At 40.2% G+C, this 20,358-nt stretch overlaps 1 protein-coding gene and 1 pseudogene across 1 annotated transcript; one reads left to right on the top strand and one right to left on the bottom strand.

Moving 5' to 3' along the window:
- Positions 1–1,959: 1,959 nt before the first annotated feature.
- On the bottom strand, positions 1,960–3,149 carry LOC129025874 (angiogenic factor with G patch and FHA domains 1-like; annotated as a pseudogene).
- A 3,827-nt stretch (positions 3,150–6,976) lies between these two features.
- Positions 6,977–19,596, top strand: LOC129025806 (protein FRG2-like-2). The gene is made up of 7 exons (XM_054473371.2): positions 6,977–7,170; positions 11,565–11,638; positions 17,578–17,686; positions 17,889–18,094; positions 18,356–18,433; positions 18,663–18,740; positions 19,064–19,596. The coding sequence occupies exons 1-7, from the start codon at positions 6,977–6,979 to the stop codon at positions 19,576–19,578; spliced, it is 1,254 nt and encodes a 417-aa protein (XP_054329346.1). The 3' UTR covers positions 19,579–19,596.
- The last annotated feature ends 762 nt before the right edge of the window (positions 19,597–20,358 follow it).

The raw sequence follows: 20,358 nt of genomic DNA, 5'->3' as shown, positions 1-20,358 counted from the left end.
AACAATTAAATTCTTTTTATTTCTTCTCAATCTAATCTTCATATATAAATATATTTATATTTTCTATTAATTTGCCTTCTATAACATATATGACTACATTAATTGTGATCAGCATTTCACTTTACTAGTCCTCTTTTTGGCTCAGCCTATTTTAATACGTAATGTGTATGTTGTACATTAAATTGTTTTACAACACTTTCAATACTTTATTTTTCATTTGCCTCTTTTCCAAAGATAGCTTGACAAGCTCGTAGTTTCATTCCACATTATTTTGCTTTTTTGTTTTTCCATTATATTGACCTAAACATTTAAATATAAATTCAATATCTGAGATTTATGTGCCATATAATTTCTTCTGATGCTTCACCCCAGTAGCTCATCTCCTTGTGTGCAACATAATTTATAATTTAATCCTCACATATGGTAGACACCACATTCCAATGCCTGCAGGCAGTGTCTCTTTGTTTATTCCATTTGCCTTGTCAGAAGGGAACAACCCACATGGACCTGACATTCTTGTAATCAGATGCATCTGAGTGGAGCCCTGGCCTCTTAGGTTGATTACTTCTCTGGATCATTACCTTTATTTACTTCCAGTCCTGGGAAGTTTTCTTAATTTCCTTTCAAATATATTAGGCATTCTGTGAATTCCTGTAACTTCTTGGTGATTTCAATTGTCTGCATTAAGTGTTTATATTATTTTTCTGAAAAGCAGAAATATCAATATATGAGTGAAATATTTTACATAGATTTTCTATGGCATCTATCACCATGAGAAATTCCAAGTTTTTTTCATTTGAAACACCCCTCTCATCAATAGACCATATTGTAATAATTTGTAGAGTGTGATTACTTTATATCATTAGAAAATTAATTATATATTATGTACATATTTTTGAAATACTGCACTGCAATAAATAGTATATGGTCAGAAGTATTGTTTTCTCTAACATAAAACTAATATGAGTAAAATTATTTACCTGAATTCAGACCTTTTGGCTTCAATGGCCATTCTGTCTCATTTGGACTTCCCTGATCCATAAAAGACATTTGTATTTTTTGTTAATTCATAATTTATTGAAATGAATAATTTAACGTTATAATGTTTTATGGCAATTTAGGACATTTTCAATGAATATATTGAGCTTGAGGCCCTGGATAAGTATTCCTTTTGTACTCGAAATCAGATTTTTCTGTCACAACTTCATTGCCTGCAATGGTATTATAAAAAGTATGAATGCCAGCACATGGACTATTTCAATACTGTACTCATTTGTTCATGTATAAACATTTCATTAGCTATGAAACAAACCAAATGCAAATGCTGAATGTACAGTATATATCAACATATTCAGATTCTTCACCGAAGAAAACAATAAAAGATGAATTTTCTGTGACATGTCACCTGTTCATTAGTTCTTTAATATGATTTAGGCTATTCCAAATATAAGAAAATGTATGCATCACTATTCATGTTGTCTCAACATTTTTTATCTAGGTCCTGAAGGGCATAAAAAAGAATGTATATTGTCAGATTTATTTTTATAGATTTTAGATGTTTCTTTTGCTGTATTTTCTGCGCATACTAGTATGAATACATGGAGACAAGGATAAATGAACATTTAAGTGGTTATATGAATTTTGCTTATATGGCTAATTGCTTATATGGATGTTGTAAATGACAAGATAAAATAGTAAAATTTGATAAACTTATCTGTGCCCTGTGAACTTTAGTTCACTTACTGTATAACTTAATTCGGTCACTAATAATTAGTTTAAAAAGTGTTTTTTAAAAGCTGCAAACCACATTTTATTACACATTTCTGAATCAGGAAGGGGTAAACTGTGACACAGCTTTCTTGTGCCACTGACTTTTTTGGGGAGAAACATTCTGCAATAAAATAAGAGTTTCCAAACTCTATTTATAAAAAAGCTTGAGTTTTCTTCTGTGATTAACCTTCACTCCTCAGTCCCTTTTACCCAAGGAATGGTTCCTAGGTCATCTTTGGAAGTTAGTTTCTGGAAAGTTTTCAGCAAACCTCTCCTGTGCTTTGTCCCAGTTGTTGTTGTTGTTGTTCTTGTTTTGGAGAAGGTGAGTCTCTTTAATTGAGGATGGTTTGTCTGTCTCCAATCCTGCATGTGTTTGCCGAAGCTGAAGCTGTATTGGACTTTTTATTCTCCCACCATCCTTCCCCAGTCCCTCTCCTATTTTCAACACATCTTTTTCAACATCTTCTGACCTTTGTCACTATCAGTAATTTCAGAATGAACAGATGCAGGAGCATCATCTCTTTGGAAATTTCCTTCACTTCCAATCTGCTCCCTATGTTTTCCAGCTTTATCTTTATATTTTTGATTCTCCAGTATCTTATCATTTTTGTAGTCTGTATTCTGTAAACCATATTTTACTCGTATATTTTTAAAATCCTTTTCTTCTTTCCAACTCGTTTCCTTCTTAGTTAATGATGGACCAACAAACGATTCATCTTTCTTATCAAGGAAAAGGTGAGCTCTAACCTGCCCTGGTTCACATCCAACACAGCTATTACTGCCAGGGTGAATGTAATAAGATAACACAGTGTCTACAACTTTCACTTTATCTCCATCCTCAGGTTCATAAGGGTCACATTTAGTTTTCAGCTGAACAATCCATTTTCCATTAACAATTGTTCCATTTTGACTGCCTGATCCAAAAGGACATAACTTTGTAAGTCATGGTCAAAATAGATTTCTGCATGAAACTTACACCAACTTCAGGGATTCGAAGAGTATGCTCCATATCATTTTCTCTTCCAATTGTGGCAAGTTTTACAGCAGTAATGATGAAGAATGACCGTATCTGTAACACAGGTGATCTAACGACAATTACTGTCATATATGAGGGCCACACTTTTTCCTACTCTTCCTCCTCAGTATCTTTTGCAGTTGCCTTGCCTTTACTGGTAATGCCTTCATCATAACTACCCTCGGTCTCAGTCGTAATTTCACCTTCTTCTGGTTCACTATCAGTCTCTGTGATTTTCTCATCCTTAAAGATGAATTGAGATGTTTTCATTAAGAGGAGATTCCATAGCATTTCCACTAACTGGGACAGTGAATTTTGGGGGATTATTTTTGTGATGAATGCCTATTTTGGCTTTTTTTCACATTTGTGAAATTGTTTTTCCCGTTGCAGCTTGTACGTTCAACACTGAAGGTTTCTTGATCCTCTGAATTCAAATCCTTTTCCTCACTTTTTTTTTTTTGTAGAAGAATCTGGATCCTTTCTTTTCTCAATTTTTCATTTTTGTTTTGTGCTATAAGTCTGATAAGGTTGCAAATCTACTCGAGAATGAAATGGATAGCAACCACTTTCCACATCACAGTAGTAATAAATTAAATCATAATATATTTGATTCTCAGAATCTTAATAGAAACCAGTGCCGTGATCAAAATACAGTCCAGTATTTTCATCATAACTGAATCCAGTCTGTGCTAAAGCCGCTTCTGCTGCAGCTCTCAAACTTCCATCTAATGACGAACCTTCTAAGGATGTATCTTGTGCTGCTAATGCAGATGCTGGCTCCTGTGAATTTGAGGCAAATGACCCTCTTGTCTACATTTAACATTTGGTGTCTTATCAGTACCAGGGTGAGCATCATTTTCTATTTATAACTGGTCGTTAGAATTCAAAGCAAGAGTTTCAATATCCCGATCTTGCTGATTTGACAGTTCAGTCACTCACTTTATTTGGAAGAATAACATCATTAGAGTAGGTCTGATAATAATAATCTGAGCTTGACCAAGGAGCATGGTTCTCTGCGAGTACTTCTACATCAGACTTTTATTATCTCCATTTCTCCCGCAGCGGAGTACGTGACTGAGTTCTTCCAGCTGCGTGCGGAGCTCCTGGCCGTTGCTCGTGTCGCTCTGAGCAGCCGTCCTGTGCGAGGCCATAGCGTCTCCCGTTCCCGCACCTGCCGCCTGCAGCTCAGCGTTAGGGTTTCAGCTTCTCCGCCCTCCTTCTCCGCTGGGCCAGCTCGGGCTCTGGGAGGGGGAGGAGCGGCCACAGCGAAGGCGCTGGCGGCGGGTACGGGCCCGAGGCCGTGAGTTCGGGAGCCCGACGGCTGCGGCCTCGGAGGGGCTGCGCGGGTCCGAAGCGGGGGCCGGCGGAGCCACAGCCACGGGGGCTGCGGGAGGAGCGTCGAAGTCCAGGGGCCAGAAGCGCTCCGGCCGTTCCCGAGTTGAGCTGCAAACAGTGGCCAAGCGTGTTTTAAATCGAGTTTCCGTGTGGCTAGATATGACCTGCTGGTTACTCTTATTTTTTTTCTCCATTCTTTGAGCTATGATTGACAAATTGAAAAGTGTGTATTTTTAGGGTGTGCAATAGAGTGTTTTGAGATGTCAGTAGTCTTTACATTACCTCAGTTAGGCTAGTTAGCATATCTATCCCCTCACATAGTTAATACGTTTCTGTGTATGTGGTGAGAGCACCTGAGATCTACTCTTGTAGCAAATTTCAAGTACACAGTGTTGTTAACTATAGTCACTATTCTGTACATTAGGTCCCAGCAGTTGCTCACCTTGTAACAGAAGGTGCCCCCTTGCATGGAAATCTCCCCACTGTCCCCACTTCCCGGCCCATGGGAACCACCGTTCTAATGTTTCCATGGCCTTTTATTCTTTTATTTTTATTTACTTTTTTAGATTTTACATACAAACGACATCATGCAGTAGTTGTCCTGTGTTCCGCTTATTTCACTCAGCATAATGTCTTCAAGATTTATCAATATTATTGTAGTAGATGAAAGAGTTTCATTTTTATTAAAGCTGAAATTATGTATCTCTCAGTTCATTCATCTGTATCAGAGGAGTGCACATACCCTTGCTGATCCTGATTTTATGTCCTTTGACTACATACTCCAAATTGGGATTAATGGTAGTTCTAGTTTAAAAATTTTAAGGAACCTCCATACTGTTTTTCATAATAGCTGCACCAATTGACATCCTCAGCAACAGTGGACAAGTGTTCTCTTTTTCTATACCCTAACACTTTTTATCTTTTGACTGTTTGATAATAGGCATCCAAACACCACGATAAGGTGATACCTCATTGTGATTTTGATTTTAATTACTCTGATAATTAGTGATGTTGAGCATTTTTTATATACCTGCTGGCCGTTTGTGTATCTTTGGAAAAATTGCTATTTATATATTTTGCCCAATTATTAATCAAGAAATTGCTTTTAATTCTGCTGTGGGTTCTTTTTTTGTATTGATTAGTATGACATATATTTTAGATAGTAACATATTATCCTATATATGGTTTACAAATATTTTCTCCCATTTCCTATAATGCCTTTATATTTTGTTGATTGTTTCCTTTATTGTGCAGAAAATTTTTACTTTGACATAGTTCCACTTGTTCATTTTTGCTTTTGTTGACTGTGTTCTTGGTGTCATATCCAAAACATCATTGCCATGACCAGTGTCAAGGAGGTTTTTCCCCATTTTTTTTTAGAGGATTCATGATTTCAGTTCTTATGTTTAAGTCTTTATTTCATTTCAAATTCATTTTGTGATGATATGAGAGAAAGGTTCACTTTTTTCTGTGCATATCTAGTTTTTCCTACACCACTCCTTGATGTGTTTATCCTTTCTCCATTCTGTGGGATTGGTTGACCGTATATCCGTGAGTTTATTTCTGGGTCCTCTATTCTGTTCTATTGGTTTTTATGTAGGTACTATACTATATTAATGACTACAGCTTTGTAATATAGTTTGAAATCAGGAAGTGTGAGGCTTTCAGCCTTTTTGTTCTTCTCAGCATTTGGCTATTTGAGGTCTTTTGTGGTTCCATACTAATTTTAAAATTGTTGTTCTACATTTTAATAAAATGGCATTAAAATTTTGATAGAAATTTAACTCTGTAGGTCACTTTGTGTAGTATGGATATTTTAACAATATTAATTTTTAGAATCCATGAACACATATTTCTCATTTTGTATTCTTCATTTTCTTTCCTCAACATTTTATACTTTTCAGTACGCAGATCTTTCATATTCTTTATTAACTCATTCCTAAGTATTTCACTCTATTTGATAATATTGGAAATGGAACTATCTTTATTCTTGTTTCAGATATTTTGTTGTTACTGTAAAAAAATGTAACTGATGTTCATATGTTAATATTGTATCCTGAGAATTTACTGATTTGGTTAGTTATAACAGGTTTTTGTTTTTTTTCTGGTAAAATGGTGGTTATTCTGAATTCTGGTTAAACTTTAAATGGATAATTGCTATTATCATTTCAAAATTATTTAAAATATGACCAGATGGATTCCTGCTTTCATGAATTCAATGGAATTCAAATCTTCCCATTTAAAATAATTTTGTCTGGTTGACCTAGGCCCCGGGGATTGGGGGCACCCCGTGGGAGCCCGGAGATTCGCTTGGGGGTGGGAGGGAGAAGCCGTCAGAGAGGGGGCTGAGCTGGGGAAGCAGAGAAGGGCTCCGGGGACAGCCGGGAAGAGAGAGGGTCTTGTCGGAGACCCAGTGGGGAGAGAGAATGGGCCGGAAAAGGAGGAAGGGTGAGCGTGGGCAACAGGACGGCTTCCCGGCGCGGCAGGGAACTTTGCTGAAACTGCGGGCCCCAGGGAACAGCGCGGGCAGGGTGGGAGGGAGTGGAGGGGACCCGGCACACCCCAAGGTCAGTGTGGAGAAACGGACATTTCCCGGTTCCTTCGCCTCTGCCCAGCGTTCTGCGGGCATGGTCCCCCCAGGGGCAGGGCAGGGGAGGAGGTGGCTCCCGGCGGGCTCGGAGAACTAAGGGGCGCACACCCGCTTCGCAGGGCCGGGGTGACAGGGGAAGCCTGAGACGGCTGCGGATCTCGCTGGCCCCGTGGGTGGGCGCGGGGGGCGCGGGGGGTGCCGAGCACAGGCGGCCAGCGCCGGGGCCTGCAGGTGGCCCTGGAGGAATGTGCTGCAAGCACCCGCCCATGCAGCGTGCCTTCCGGGAGACCAGTGTGAACAGCGCCCTGGACACGCCCTTCCCAGCTGGAACATTTGTGAGGCTGGAATTTAAGCTCCGGCAGACAGAGAAGCGGCGGGAGGAAGGACTGGAAGAAACCCAAGTGCAAAGACCTGCCCGAGAGGAGGAAGCAGAAATGCCTGACCTGCGTCAAACTGGACTGTGAGGATAAGGTTCTGGGCAAGATGGTTCACTGCCCTCCAGAGACGCAGACTCGGCGGGAGCCTGAGGAGCACCAGGAGGCCCGATGCAGCCGGGCGGAGCGGGCGGTGAGGACCCCGCAGCTGCTGGTTCCCCGCACAGTTCGCCTTCTCCAAGGCCCGGCCCCCAGCGGAGCCCAGCACTGAATCGCATGGCGCCCCCTGGAGCCCTGGCGGGGGTAACCAGTGGAAGACCCACCTCCCAGGGAAAGGACCCCACTGTATCCCCAGATAATAAAACTGTTCTCTCCCCCCAAAAAACAAATAAATAATTTTGTCTGATGTTTGAAAATGTGTATGTGTACTGGTCAAAATGCTGCCCATTTATCTATATGCCTAATTAGTCAAACTTTTTAATGAAGTTATTTAACATTCTTTTTTATTATGAAACAAAACAGTAAATTTGTTAATGGTTTTAATATCATCTAATATGATTGAAAATATGTCAATTTGTCATTGCCAATGAATCTTTGTGTTATTTATTTTACCCTATTACATATTCTGTCCATAAAGGTCTAAGTGGCTTAGAATCTTGCCTAACATATTGTATGTGCTAAGTACTAACTACTCGAATTCATCAAATTATCTTTCTATACCATTCTTAAAATACAATATTATTTTATTTATTTTTATTAAAATTTTTTGTCTAATATAATTATTTATGAAAATTATGAGGTCTATTCAGTTTGTCCTCTTGATAAAAGCCAAAGTTCTTTTTTTCTCTTTTTTTTTTTTTTTTTGAGACGGAGTCTCCCTCTGTTCCCAGGCTGGAGTGCAGTGACACAATCTCGGCTCACCACAACCTCCGCTTCCCGGGTTCAAGTGATTCTCCTGCCTCAGCCTCCCGAGTAGCTACGACTACAGGCATGTGCCACCACGCCCGGCTAATTTTTGTATTTTTAGTAGAGATGGGGTTTCACTATATTGGCCAGGCTGGTCTTGAACTCCTGGACCAAGTGATCTGCCCGCCTCAGCCTCCCAAAATGCTGGGATTATAGGCTTGAGCCACCGCACCAGGCCTTTTTTTTTAAATCTCTTTATTAATATGTTAGAGAGTACAAATGCAGCTCTCTCACAGGAGCATGTTGCATAGTGATGAAACATGGGCTTTTGGTGTGACAATCATCTGAATGTTGTTTATTGTCCCAATTAGTTATTTTCTCATTCCTAAACCCTCTCCAACCTCCCATCTTTCTGAGTTTCCAGCGTTTATTTTTCCAGTCTCTATATCCAAGTGTATGCGTAATTGAGTTCCCACTTACAAGTGAGAAAATACAGAATTTGATTTTCTGTTTCTGAGTTTTTTCACTTACAATAATGGCCTCCAGTTTTATTCATGTTGTTGCAAAAGACATGATTTTATTCTTCTTCATGGCTGAGTAGCATTCCATGGTATACTTGTAGAGCACATTTTCTTTATTCAATTGTTGATTGATAAATTTAAATTGATTTCATATATCAGCTATTATGAATAGTGCTGTGATAAACATGTGAGCATGGGTATTTTCTTTATGTAACAAATTGTTTTCCTTTGGGTAGATACCAAGTAGTGGGAGTGCTGAATCAAATGGAAGTTCTATTTTTAGTCTATTTTGAAATCTCCATACTGTTTTCCATAGAGGTTGTAGAAAGTTACTTTCCCACAAACAATGTATAAGTGTTCCCTTTTCTCTGTATCTTTGCCGATAGCTCATTTTTCTGCTTTTTAGTAATAGCCATTCTGCATGGTGTAAGTTGGTATCTCATTGTGGTTTTTAACTGGTATTTCTCTGATCATTGACAAGGTTGAGCATCTTTTACGTGCTTGTTGACCATTGACCATCAGTGTCTTTTTTTTTTTTAATGTTCATGTTCTTTGCTTGCTTTTTAATGTTTACTTGTTTAATTTTTGTTGAGCTGTTTGAGTTCCTTGCATATTCTTGACACTAGATCTTTGTCACATGCAAAACTCGTAAACATTTATCTCATTCCATAGGTTTTCTGTTCACTGTGTTAATTAGAAAGCTCATTTTCAGGAGCTTTTTAGTTTAATTGAGTTCCTTTTGTCTATTTTTGTTATTGGTACATCTGCTTTTGAGATATTAGTCATAAATTCTTTGTCCAAGTCAATGTCTAGAAGAGTTTATCCTAGAGTTTCTTCTAGCATTTTTATAGTTTCAGGTCTTACATTTTAGTCTTTTAATCCATATTGAGTTGATTTTTGTATATGGTGGGACATAGGGGTCCCATTCCATTCTTCTGCATACGGCAATATAATTTTTCCAGCACAATTTGTTGAATAGGATGTCATTTCTCCAGTGTGTGTTTTTGTTGACTTTGTAAAATATCAGTTGTTTGTAGGTATGTGGCTTTATTCCTAGGTTCTCTATTCTGTACCATTGATCTATGTGTCGATTTATATCAGTACCGTGCTGTTTTGGTTACTACAGCCTTCTAGCACAATTTTAAGTCAAATAATGTAATATCTCCAGCTTTATTCTCTTTGCTTAGATTTGCTTTGACTATTCAGGCTCTTTTTGTGGTTCCATGTGAATTTTAGTGTTTTTTTTTTCTAATTTTATAAAAAGTAACATTGGCATTTTTGTAGGAATTGCATTTAATATGTAGATTGCTTTGGGCAGTAGAGTCATTTTATTGATCATAATTCTTCCAATCCATGAGCATGGGATGTTTTTCTCTTTTGTGTCATGTACAGTTTCTTTCATCAGTATTTTGTAGTTTTCCTTGCAGGGATCATTCATCTCTTTGACTAATTGTATTTCTAAGCATTTTACCTTTTTTGGTAGCTATTGTAAAAGGAAGTGACTTTTTAATTCAGTTCTCAGCTTGATCATCATTAGTGTATAAAAATGCTACCAATTTTTGTACACTGATTTTTGCATCCTGAAACATTATTAAATTTATTTATTAAACCTAAGAGTTTTTACGGCGGTCTTTAGAATTTTGTATATATCATATTATATAATCATCAAAGAGGGACAATTTGACTTTCTAATTACAACCACTTAGATGCTTCCACCAAGATCAATAGACAGAGTCTCTGGGGAGGGCACAGGTGATGGTATTTCTTTAAACTGGCCATGTGATTATGGCTGGAAGCATGGGCTGAGAGCCACTTAGCTAAGCATTGCCTCTGAAGTCTTTTTCTTTCTTTCTTTCTTTCTTCCTTTCTTCCTTTCTTCCTTTCTTCCTTTCTTTCCTTCTTTCCTTCTTTCCTTCTTTCCTTCTTTCTTTCTTTCTTTCTTTCTTTCTTCTTTCTTTCTTTCAACAGAGTTTTCACTCATTGTCCAGGCAGGAGTGCAGTGGCGCCATCTTGGCCCACTGCAACTTCCACCTCCCAGGTTCGAGTGATTCTGCAGTCTCAGCCACCCGAGTAGCTAGGATTACAGGCACCAGCCACCACACCTGGCTAATTTTTGTATGTTTTAGTAGAGACATGGTTTGGCCATGTTGCCCAGACTGGTCTTGAACTCCTGACCTCAGGTGATCTGCCCACTTCGGCCTCTCAAAGTGTTGGAATTACAGGCATGAGTCACCGCACCCAGCTGCCTCTCAAGTTTCAATGTGCATATGAATTATTTCCGATTCCAGGCTCTCTCTTAGTGATGTGATACTGCGGGTTTGGAAGGGGTCCATGAATTGGCTTCTTTAAAAAGTCTCCTCTTAATGCTGATGTTTCTTCCACTACATCCAATATAGTAGCACTCAGCTAGAGGAAGTAAGCACAGCACAGACCTCCTGACACCCAACACTGTTAGCACAACACAAATACTTTTGGCCCAAAGTGGAAGCCACCAATCACCATTTTCAAACATGTCATTTTCTGCTGGCTCTTTACAGTTTAGAAAGCCTAGAGAAGGCATCAATGTTTGAATAAGTCTGCATTTGGAAAACATGTACACATGAGTTAATACAATGTTTATTGAGCACATACTATGTGTTCAGAAGTCTGTTACAGAGCACTGTTCAGGAAACATTACATGATGTGAGTTAATCCTCATAGTACCCTGGGAGTTGGGTGCTAAGTTTTCTGTAATTTTCAGGATTTAAATGAAGGGCCTAGCGTTTCTATTTTTTCTTCCATTTTAAAAATTATTTACCTGGAAAATAAAATGTGCAGAATAAAAGCTATATCGACAGATGAAAGGGATAGAGAAAAAAGGGTGAACTGTTCAGAGAGATGTTTTATATTTATATTTACCTTCTTGTGCCTTGTGGAGCAGCTACTGAATTTGCAGGAATGGAAAACAAGTTGCTAGGTGGGGTGTCTCTAGAAGCACTGGCTTCAATGAAAAAGAAATTGTAACCCCCAAATATAGAATTATTTGCTTCCACTTATCTGTTTTTCCATTTTAGGAAATTGTGGGCACCAGCTCAGGAGAGGCAGCAGGAGCCCCCGCCCGAATCTCTGGTCTCCTTTAATCAGTTCTGTGAGAGAAGATTCTAGGGTGAGGCCAGACCTGGATGAGGCCTTAGAAAAGGGTGGATCTGGGCAGGGCTGGAACAGAAAGTGGACCCCATATTTCTGATGTTCATGCTGGTGGAGTATTTCCAGTTCTGTCTTTCCTAAGCCTGCCCAACAGAGACTTGACTCTTAGAGCTTGTGTAATTTTAATCTGTTTTAGTCACTTCCCTGTCAACTTTTATAACACATGATAACAAGAAATTTAAGCAAAACTCTTAGGGTTTTTTAGGACAATTATATGAGAAGCTAAAAACTTATTTTTACCAAGATAAAAGAAATAGAAATAATCACAACAGTAACAATAATTCTTCTGTCCATGAATAGCCCTTCAGGTGGTGACATCGGAACTCAAGGAACAGCATAAGGGAAATGGAGCAAATGCAGCCAAGGCCCCCTGTGCAGCTCCCTTCTCCCTTCCGACTACGGGATGCTGAATTCAGCCATTAATCCGTTTGCTCTAGATAAAAAGTTTCTGGACAGTAGAAACCATGAATTCTTCATCTGTTTTTCTGATGGTCATGTGCTATAGTTTAGATGTCCCCTCCAAATCTCATATTGAATTTTAGTCCTCAATGTGGCAGGTGGGGCCTGGGGAGGAGGTGGTTGAACCACCAGGTGAGTCCCTCATGGCTCTGTGCTGTCCTTGTGATAGTGAGTACTCTCAAGATCTGGTTGTTTAGAAGTGTGGCCCATCCCTCCCCCATCTTTCTTGTTTCTGCTTCTACCATGTGAGATGCCTGCTTCTCTTTCACCATGATTGTAAGCTTCCCCAGGCCTTCCCAGAAGCAGACCCTGGTGCTATGCTTCCTGTACAGCCTGCAGAACCATGAGCCAATCAAACTCTTTTCTTATAAATTACCCAGTCTCAGGTTTTTTAAATAGCAATGCAAAATAGCTTAATACATCATATGAAAAGAAAGCAATTGATATATTTACCAGTTTGAGTATTTACCAGTTTCAGTCTCCAGACCTCTGCCTTGCTTCAACTCAAAGAACAGGAAGGGAGCAACCCCCATCTGCTGCTCCTGATTATGGGAGAATCTTCAGTTCATCTTAAAACATTTCAGTCAAAAGCCTCGTGTTTTATGTAGAAGAATGAGGGTGTCTGAAAGAATGGGTCTCTTTAATTATTTATTTTTTCTGAGACAGGATCTCTTTCCCTGTCATTCTGGCTGGGGTGCAGTGGCTCACTGCAGCTTTGACATTCTGTGCTCCAGCAATTCTCCCACCTCAGCCTCCCAAGTAGCTGGGACCACACGTGCACACTACCACAACCAGATAATATTTGTATTTTTGGCAGAGATGAGGTTTTGTTACGTTGAGCAGGCTGGTCTTGAATTCCTGAGCTCAAGTGATCCTCCAGCCTCTGCCTTTCAAAGTGCTGGGATTACAGGTGTGAGCCACCACACCGGGCAGATGGGTCTTAACTGATTTTAATCAGGATACCTGAGCATGGAAGACATGCCCTTTATTTTTTTCCTAATACAATATTTGACAGTTATATAACTATGATTTTTTTATTCCTGTGATTCATAAGGATATGACAGTAAAAGGCCTTGAAAGCCTGTAGGAAAAAAAGTGCTATATTGTGCTCGAAACCATCTTTTACTCTGAAAGCAAGTGCCATCCAGATACACCTGTTGAGAAGATATTTTCTCCTGTTGCATTTTCGTCAAACAGCTGAGTGTGTCTTGAAGTTGTTTTTTGATTTTTAACAGGACAAGTGTATTTTCTAAGACCCCAAACTCAGGAGTGGCCATCGGGTAAATCACCGCTGCACACATGGAATGCATGCGCAGCAAATACATTTCTCACCCTGAACCAGGGGTTGTTTCCCCTGGGTGCACACAGGAATCACCAGGGAGGCTTTTAAAATTACCTAAACTCAAAAGGCAATAGCTAAATGAATTCAGAATCCCTGCGGTGGGACCTGAGCCACAGTGCTGTTTAAAGCTATGGGGTACAACCAAGCCCCCAAACTGCTGCTTTAAATCAGCCTCTGCGGGTGAACTAGTGGCAAATGTTTCCGGAAATGAATGGTTTAAATCAGCCTCTTCCGGTGAACTAGTGGCAAATGGGTTCCTGAAATAAATGGAAATATTTGCTGCTGGGTTGTGCTCTTCTGATCTTACCTGGATTACCTACTTTTCCTTGCCGAACTGACCTCTGCTACATATTTTATTCCTGATTCAATCCAGTTCTACTCATACCAAATGCATAGTATGCACTAGGTGCCCTTGCATTGCTGAACCTCACTCTGGGGAGAGGACTTTGCTGAACAATAATTGCATCCTAAAAAAACTCAAAATACTGGACTCGAATGATCCTCCTGCCTTGGCCCCCCAAAGAGCTGAGACTGTAGGCATGAGCCACCATGCTTGGCCTATACTCTAAAAACTTAAAACTATCTTACTTATTAAATTGATGTAAACACGGGAAGACCTAGAAGGTCACCGAAGTGTTACAACATAAGTAAATACCTTGGAATATTAATATCCATCTGATGATGCCCTGAGCAAACATGTCCCACTTTAAAACAATACAAAACAGTGCTATTATTCTGAGATATAAAGTTAAAATTTTGTGCAAATAGGTAATATTTAAATTTTTATATATGTATGACATTCGTGCAGAAAGATGTATACAAAGAAATCATGTAAAGTTCAATGAATTATTACAAAGTGAACACGTGTGTAACCTAGAAATAGAACCAGCTTCACTGATGTCCTGGCAACCACTTTCGCTCTTTTTGCTCCCCCAAAGTCACTAAGATCTTAAGAGCTAACATTGTAGATCAACTTTGTATTATTATACATGTTTTATTACAGAAAATTTAAAACATACACAAAATAAAAGAAACAGTACAATAGGCCTGTTTCCCAGGCTCAACAACAACTAATAACATGTCAATTTTGTATTATCTATACTTCAACTCATTTCTCACATAGACTTTGTTATTTATTATTATTTTTTGTGGTATAAAATGTGTGCTTATTGAAGGTAAAATCTTGGCTGAGCACAATGGCTTAAGCCTGTGTAATCCCATCACTTTGGAATGGCAAGGCAGGAGGATCATTTGAGGTCAGGAGTTTGAGAGCAGCCTGGGCTGCATAGTGAGACCACATCTTTATTAATTTTTTTTTTAATTAATCAGGGGCAGTGGTGCATGCCTGTAGTTCCAGCTACTTGGGATGTTGACATAGCAGGATCCCTTGATTCTACGAGTTTGAGGCTACAGTAAGTTGTGATTGTGCCACTGCACATCAGCCTGGGTGACAGAGTGAGACTCTGTCTCAAAAAAATAAATAAAGGTTCGACCTTAACTAGCTTTTTACACATAAACACACCCATAAAAACAATCCCTCTTTTAACAATAGAAGTACCAAATTAAAAATCATTAATGTGAACCCATTTTTAACGCAGACTTTATCTTTTAATAAGTTTCTTTTTTTTTTTTTTTTTGAGGTAAGATGTGCACTCATTGAAAGGTCTAATCTTGGCTGGGCATGGTGGCTCACATTCGTAACCTCATCACTTTGGAAGCCAGAGCTCAGGAGTTTGAGACCAGCCTAGGCAACATAACAGGACCTCACTGGGACAAGATAGTGAGACCTCATCTCTACAACAATTTTTTAAAAGTTAGTTGGGCATAGTGGTGCACACTTGTAGTCACAGCTATTTGGGAGGCTGACTTGGGAGGATAACTGGAGTCTGGGAGGTCAAGGCTGCAGTGAGCTGTGATTGCACCACTGCACTCCATCCAGAGGGACAGAGTGAGGGTCTGTCAAAAAAAGGTACAATTTTAACTGTACGTGTTTGACACATCAACACATCCCTATAAACAATCCCTCTCTTAAAAATAAAAGTACCCAATTTAACAGTTATTAATATTCATGGGAATTACCTAGAAATTTTTTGTTTGTTTTGGTTTGGATTTTTATTGAAAGGGGACACCTAGAAATGTTACTTAAAATCTAGATTTTGATAAAAATAAGCCTGAGTTTTTTCTTTTTTTGAGAAGGAGTTTTGCTCTGTCGCCCAGCTGGAGTGCAGTGGCGTGATCTCGGCTCACCAAAACCTCTGCCTCCTGGGTTCAAGGAATACTCCTGCCTCCCAGGTAGCTGGGATTACAGGCGTGAGCCACCACATTCAGTTATTTTTTTATTTTTTGTATTTTTAGTACAGATGGGGTTTCCTTATGTTGGCTAGGCTAGCCTTGAGCTCCTGACCTAAGGTGATCCACCCGCCTTGGCCTCTCAAAGTGCTGGGATTACAGGCATGAGCCACCATGCCCAGCCAAGCCTGAGTTTTGCCTGATAATTTCTCTTTCTAAGAAAGTACATCGTATGGCAGTTACAAGGTCTCTTTTATCTAAAATAAATAGAATTTAATAAATAAAAATTTAAAAAATTTACCTGAGATTAAAGGACAAATCAAAACACATGTGTAATTTGCTGTCTGTAGGAGTATATTTTAACAATGACATAAATTATTAATAATCACTAAATGTTATAATAATTTATTAACTAAAATGAACAAAATTTCTATTACGATATCTATGAAAATACTTTCTTAGAGTAAAATATTCTCATATCTTGAGAGGTTAAAAGCAGCAAAGATGTGGAAGCCGATGTCTTATCAAGTACTTACTTATCAAGTAAGTAGCAGACCCCTCTTCATACCTTTCACAGAGTTATCCAACAAGCAGTCATTTACATAGAGCAGACAATTTTCCTAGCTTTCTATTGAGTTTATGTGTCAATGTTGTTACAAAATTTAACTGAATTTTCTTATAAAATTACCTGACCAAATTTTATATATCATAATATATAAAAATGTATTCAGATGTCAAATAAATTTTATATCATAATATTATAACATATAATGATATCATATTATGATAAGTTCCATTTACATTCAGACAGTTTCACTAGGCAGTGTCTACCACTAATTCTTTTTTCGTTCCACTATTTGCACAGGCAGCACAGCTGGGAAAACACAGACTCACCCAACACAGTCTCTTCCCCGTGTCTTTCTCCTCCTCAAGGAATCAGTTCATCAGTCAATCAAGTCATTTGGGACTGGAGGCTGAGTACTCCCTAACATAGAAGGTCTCATTCCTGCATGCTTTCCTCAGCAGAGGGGGAGACAAGAAGGTCCTTTTAGGGGACACTTGCTTGGACATAGACTAGGCTACTTGGAGGGCTCTGACCAGCAGAGACAGACTCCACCGCAGTAGGAAGGGATGAGGAAGCTGTTCGGAACCTGGAGCTCTGCCACATCTTGTTCCGTCTCACTGAAGCAATTTTGAGAGGCTGCCCTGGAATGCGTCTTGTTGGTGGATGTTGAGAAACAACGTGGGCTTTGATGGGATTCAGGTGGTGTCTGCGGTGTGAAGACAGGAGCTGATGTTCAGAATCTAGGCTGTTTTTCTTGTGATCAGTTGATGGTTTACCTGTTTGAAACCAAGTCCATTTTCAGTAGGGAGCTTGAATAAATTCCACAGAACACAATGGCGCTCCCAGGATGACTGAGGAAGTGTGAGAAAGGGGGAAAGTTTTTCCACCTAGACTTTTTGCTCCCTCAGGAATCAGGGGCTGATTAGGTTAGCACTGGCTCAACCTAATCAATTCAATTTTCTTGCATTTGATCTAATTATCTTCCCATTTTTAAGGTAGGAAGGGCCATTTCATTTGGTATTTATTTTTTCTCTGCATTTTTATTTCATCATATAGGTGTGGATCTAATTCAATCAACCATAATTTAACATTTGTTGTTTCCAAGCATTTAAGAAGTTATAATATCTATGCATACAATGTTAACACTATGTATAATAAATTCTCCTTCTGGGCAAAATATATAACATATGTCAATATAGGCATGTTTAATTGTGCATCTTGAAAGGTGAACAGGATCATAAAACCTTCCAGGTAGGAACTGAAACAGAAATTGGAAGAAAAGATTCCCCGATCTTCCGATCCCTGTGCTCCCAGTTCTTTGTTTTCTTGACACTGTAAGAGGACCCTGAAAATGTCTCCCCTTAACTGTGTCTAGGTCCCCAGTAGAACTACAGCAAGAAACTTCTGATTGAGGCTCTAAGAAGCGGCAGAAACGAGAAAACTCTTCAGCCAATAAGAGTAAGCCACGCCCAGCCGAGGGAGGTATAAAAGGCAGGTCTTTCAGAATAACCCACACTCTGCCTTTGGACGTGTGAGAGAGCGCACCTTTGACTTGAGCTTCAACACGGGAAAGGGAAATGAAGACGCCGATCTCCACTGCTCCTCCATCCAGTGCTCCACTGACCAGCCCCCTTTCCAGCAGATCTCCTTTACAGAAAAGGGCTCAGATGAGAAGAAACCATTCAAAGGAAAAGGCAAGACCGCCTTCTCCCATTCCAGTGAGAAGCACACACAAAGGCAAGGTAAGGCCTTGGGCTGCTCCTGTGGAGGCTGGAAGGAGGGTTGGAATCAGGGATACTGAGCTATATGTCTTTAGTAGGGTTTTATTTTGAGATTTGGGGACGGGAAATGGCTTGGTGCTCTCAGGGGACTTTGAGAAATGTGTTCACTCATGACACTGGCAGAAGAGCTTCACATGAAAGACTGATCTGCAAAAATGCATCAGAGATAGACTAAGGGACTCTTCCTAGGGAGAGGTGACTCATCTAAACTTTCTTTTGCAGCAGGATCAGAGCCCAATCCAAACAAGGAGAATTCTGAGGAAACCAAGCTCAAGGCCGGGAACAGCACTGCTGGATCAGGTAAGATTTGGCTCTTTCAAGGTGAGAAGGGACAGGGTAGCAACACAGGCTCCCCTGGCAAGGAAACTGGGAGCTCCTTGGCAGCCAGGGCCGTACAGATCCTTGACACTGGAGAACAGAAGAGAGCTGGAGTTTGCTGGTAACCTCAGCTCCTGTGTGTCCAGGATGGACTAGGAATTTCAGGGTGTTCAGTTGGAGGCACTTTCTCAAACTTTCATTGTGTTCACAGAACCAGAGTCCAGCTCATACCGGGAAAACTGCAGGAAAAGAAAAATCAGTTCCAAGGACAGCTGCCAAGACAGAGCAGGTAGAATCTTGGTGTTTGTTGTTGTTGGTGGTGGTGGTGGTTTTTTTGTTTTTGGTTTGCCCCAAAAAGCAAATAATCAGGAAACTTTTATATGAGGCTGGAGCGGAAAGGGAGTTACTTATTGACAAGTAAATTTTTGAGATCTTGGCACTCTGAGAATATCTGGGGACTCACAAGCGGTTCAGCCTCACTACATTCCAGTGCTGAGATGGACAGGAAGAAGTGGGAGAAACAAGTGGGGTTCACCTGGGTGCACAAGGGGTTCTGGAAATGAGGGTCTGTGGGGACTGCTCTGATGAGTCTCTCACATGCTTTCTTTGCAGGGAGCTGTCCAGAAGAGGAGTGCAGCTTGACGTTGAATAAAAAATCAAGATCCTCCACCACTGTGCACAACAGTGAAATCCAGGAGACCTGTGATGTCCACCATAGGGGACATTCCAGGGTTCGCACTGGGCGCAGCGAGCGGCATAAGTCTCGGGCCCTAGAAGTCCAAACACCGTCACTTCGAAAAAGCTTGGTGACCTCTGTGCGAGCTATGTCAGAGGCTGTTTATCAAGACCTAGCCCAGGTGTGCGCACAGCAGATCCATTCTCCACTGACCTGTGAGCAGCGGATACTGCTCACTCAGCTCCGGGGGCCTCTGTGTGCCCAGGTGCAGACCTTGTATTCCATGGCCACCCAGGCAGCTTATGTCTTCCCTGCTGAGAGCTGGCTTGTCCCAGCCACACGGCCTGGTCCTGGGGATTCAGCCTTGGAGAGAGAAACCCATCCCTTCCCTGGGCAGGAGATAACTGAGCCTGTCAGTGGATCAGATAAGGCTAAGCTGGGAGCACCCTGACCCTATTCAGCAGAGATGCAGCTCTAGGAATGAGAACAAGGACCTGCTTCTTCTCAGATTCTTCCAGATGACCAGCAGTGACAATTTTAGACACACTGTGTTAATAAATGACAGAACCTGAAGAAGTCATAGGAAAGAAACTTGAGCGGTATACTCAGAATGCTGAGCCCTGCATTTTGCACACCGCTAAGGCTATAGACAAATTTGATATTTCATGTTAGACATTTGATGCCTTTTGGATGTCTGATGACAGTCGTGCATTTCTATATAATCAGAAAAATATTAGATTGTAATTGTAAATTTGCATATTTTAGATTGTAGAAAAGTAAATATAAAATTATATGCTCTTTTTTTTTTTTTGAGACAGTCTTGCTATGTCACTCAGGCTGGAGTGCAGTGGCACAATATTAGCCCACTGCAACCTCTGCTTCCTAGGTTCAAACAATTCTCATGCCTCAGCCTCCCAAGTAGCTGGGACTACAGGCATGTACCGCCATGCCTGGCTAATTTTTTTTCTTGTATTGTTAGTAGAGTTTTGTCACGTTGGCCAGGTTGGCCTCGGACTCAAGTGATCTGCCAGCCTCCGCCTCCCAACGTGCTGGGGTTACAGGCATGAGCCGCTTTACCAAGAAATTGCTTCTCTTTTAATCCAGAAAATGTTGTAGGCTCTCACTCTTCCAGCCTGAACCCATGGAGTACTAATATCCACAAACCATTAGTAGCACTCCCTGTGGGAAAATGTCTATACATTTTTACAGTTTGATATAATTATAGTAAAAT

The sequence above is a fragment of the Pongo pygmaeus genome, chromosome Y, assembly GCF_028885625.2.
Source record: "Pongo pygmaeus isolate AG05252 chromosome Y, NHGRI_mPonPyg2-v2.0_pri, whole genome shotgun sequence".
Classification (NCBI taxonomy): Eukaryota; Metazoa; Chordata; class Mammalia; order Primates; family Hominidae; genus Pongo; species Pongo pygmaeus.
This window is presented reverse-complemented; position numbering and strand designations above follow the sequence as displayed.

Coding starts and splice junctions, on each gene's coding strand:
- LOC129025806 (XM_054473371.2), top strand. CDS start 6,977: ATGCAGCGTGCCTTCCGGGAGACCAGTGTGAACAGCGCCCTGGACACG. Junction 7,171..11,564: donor GACCTGCGTCAAACTGGACT/GTGAGGATAAGG, acceptor TTTCCATTTTAG/GAAATTGTGGGCACCAGCTC. Junction 18,434..18,662: donor GAACAGCACTGCTGGATCAG/GTAAGATTTGGC, acceptor TTGTGTTCACAG/AACCAGAGTCCAGCTCATAC.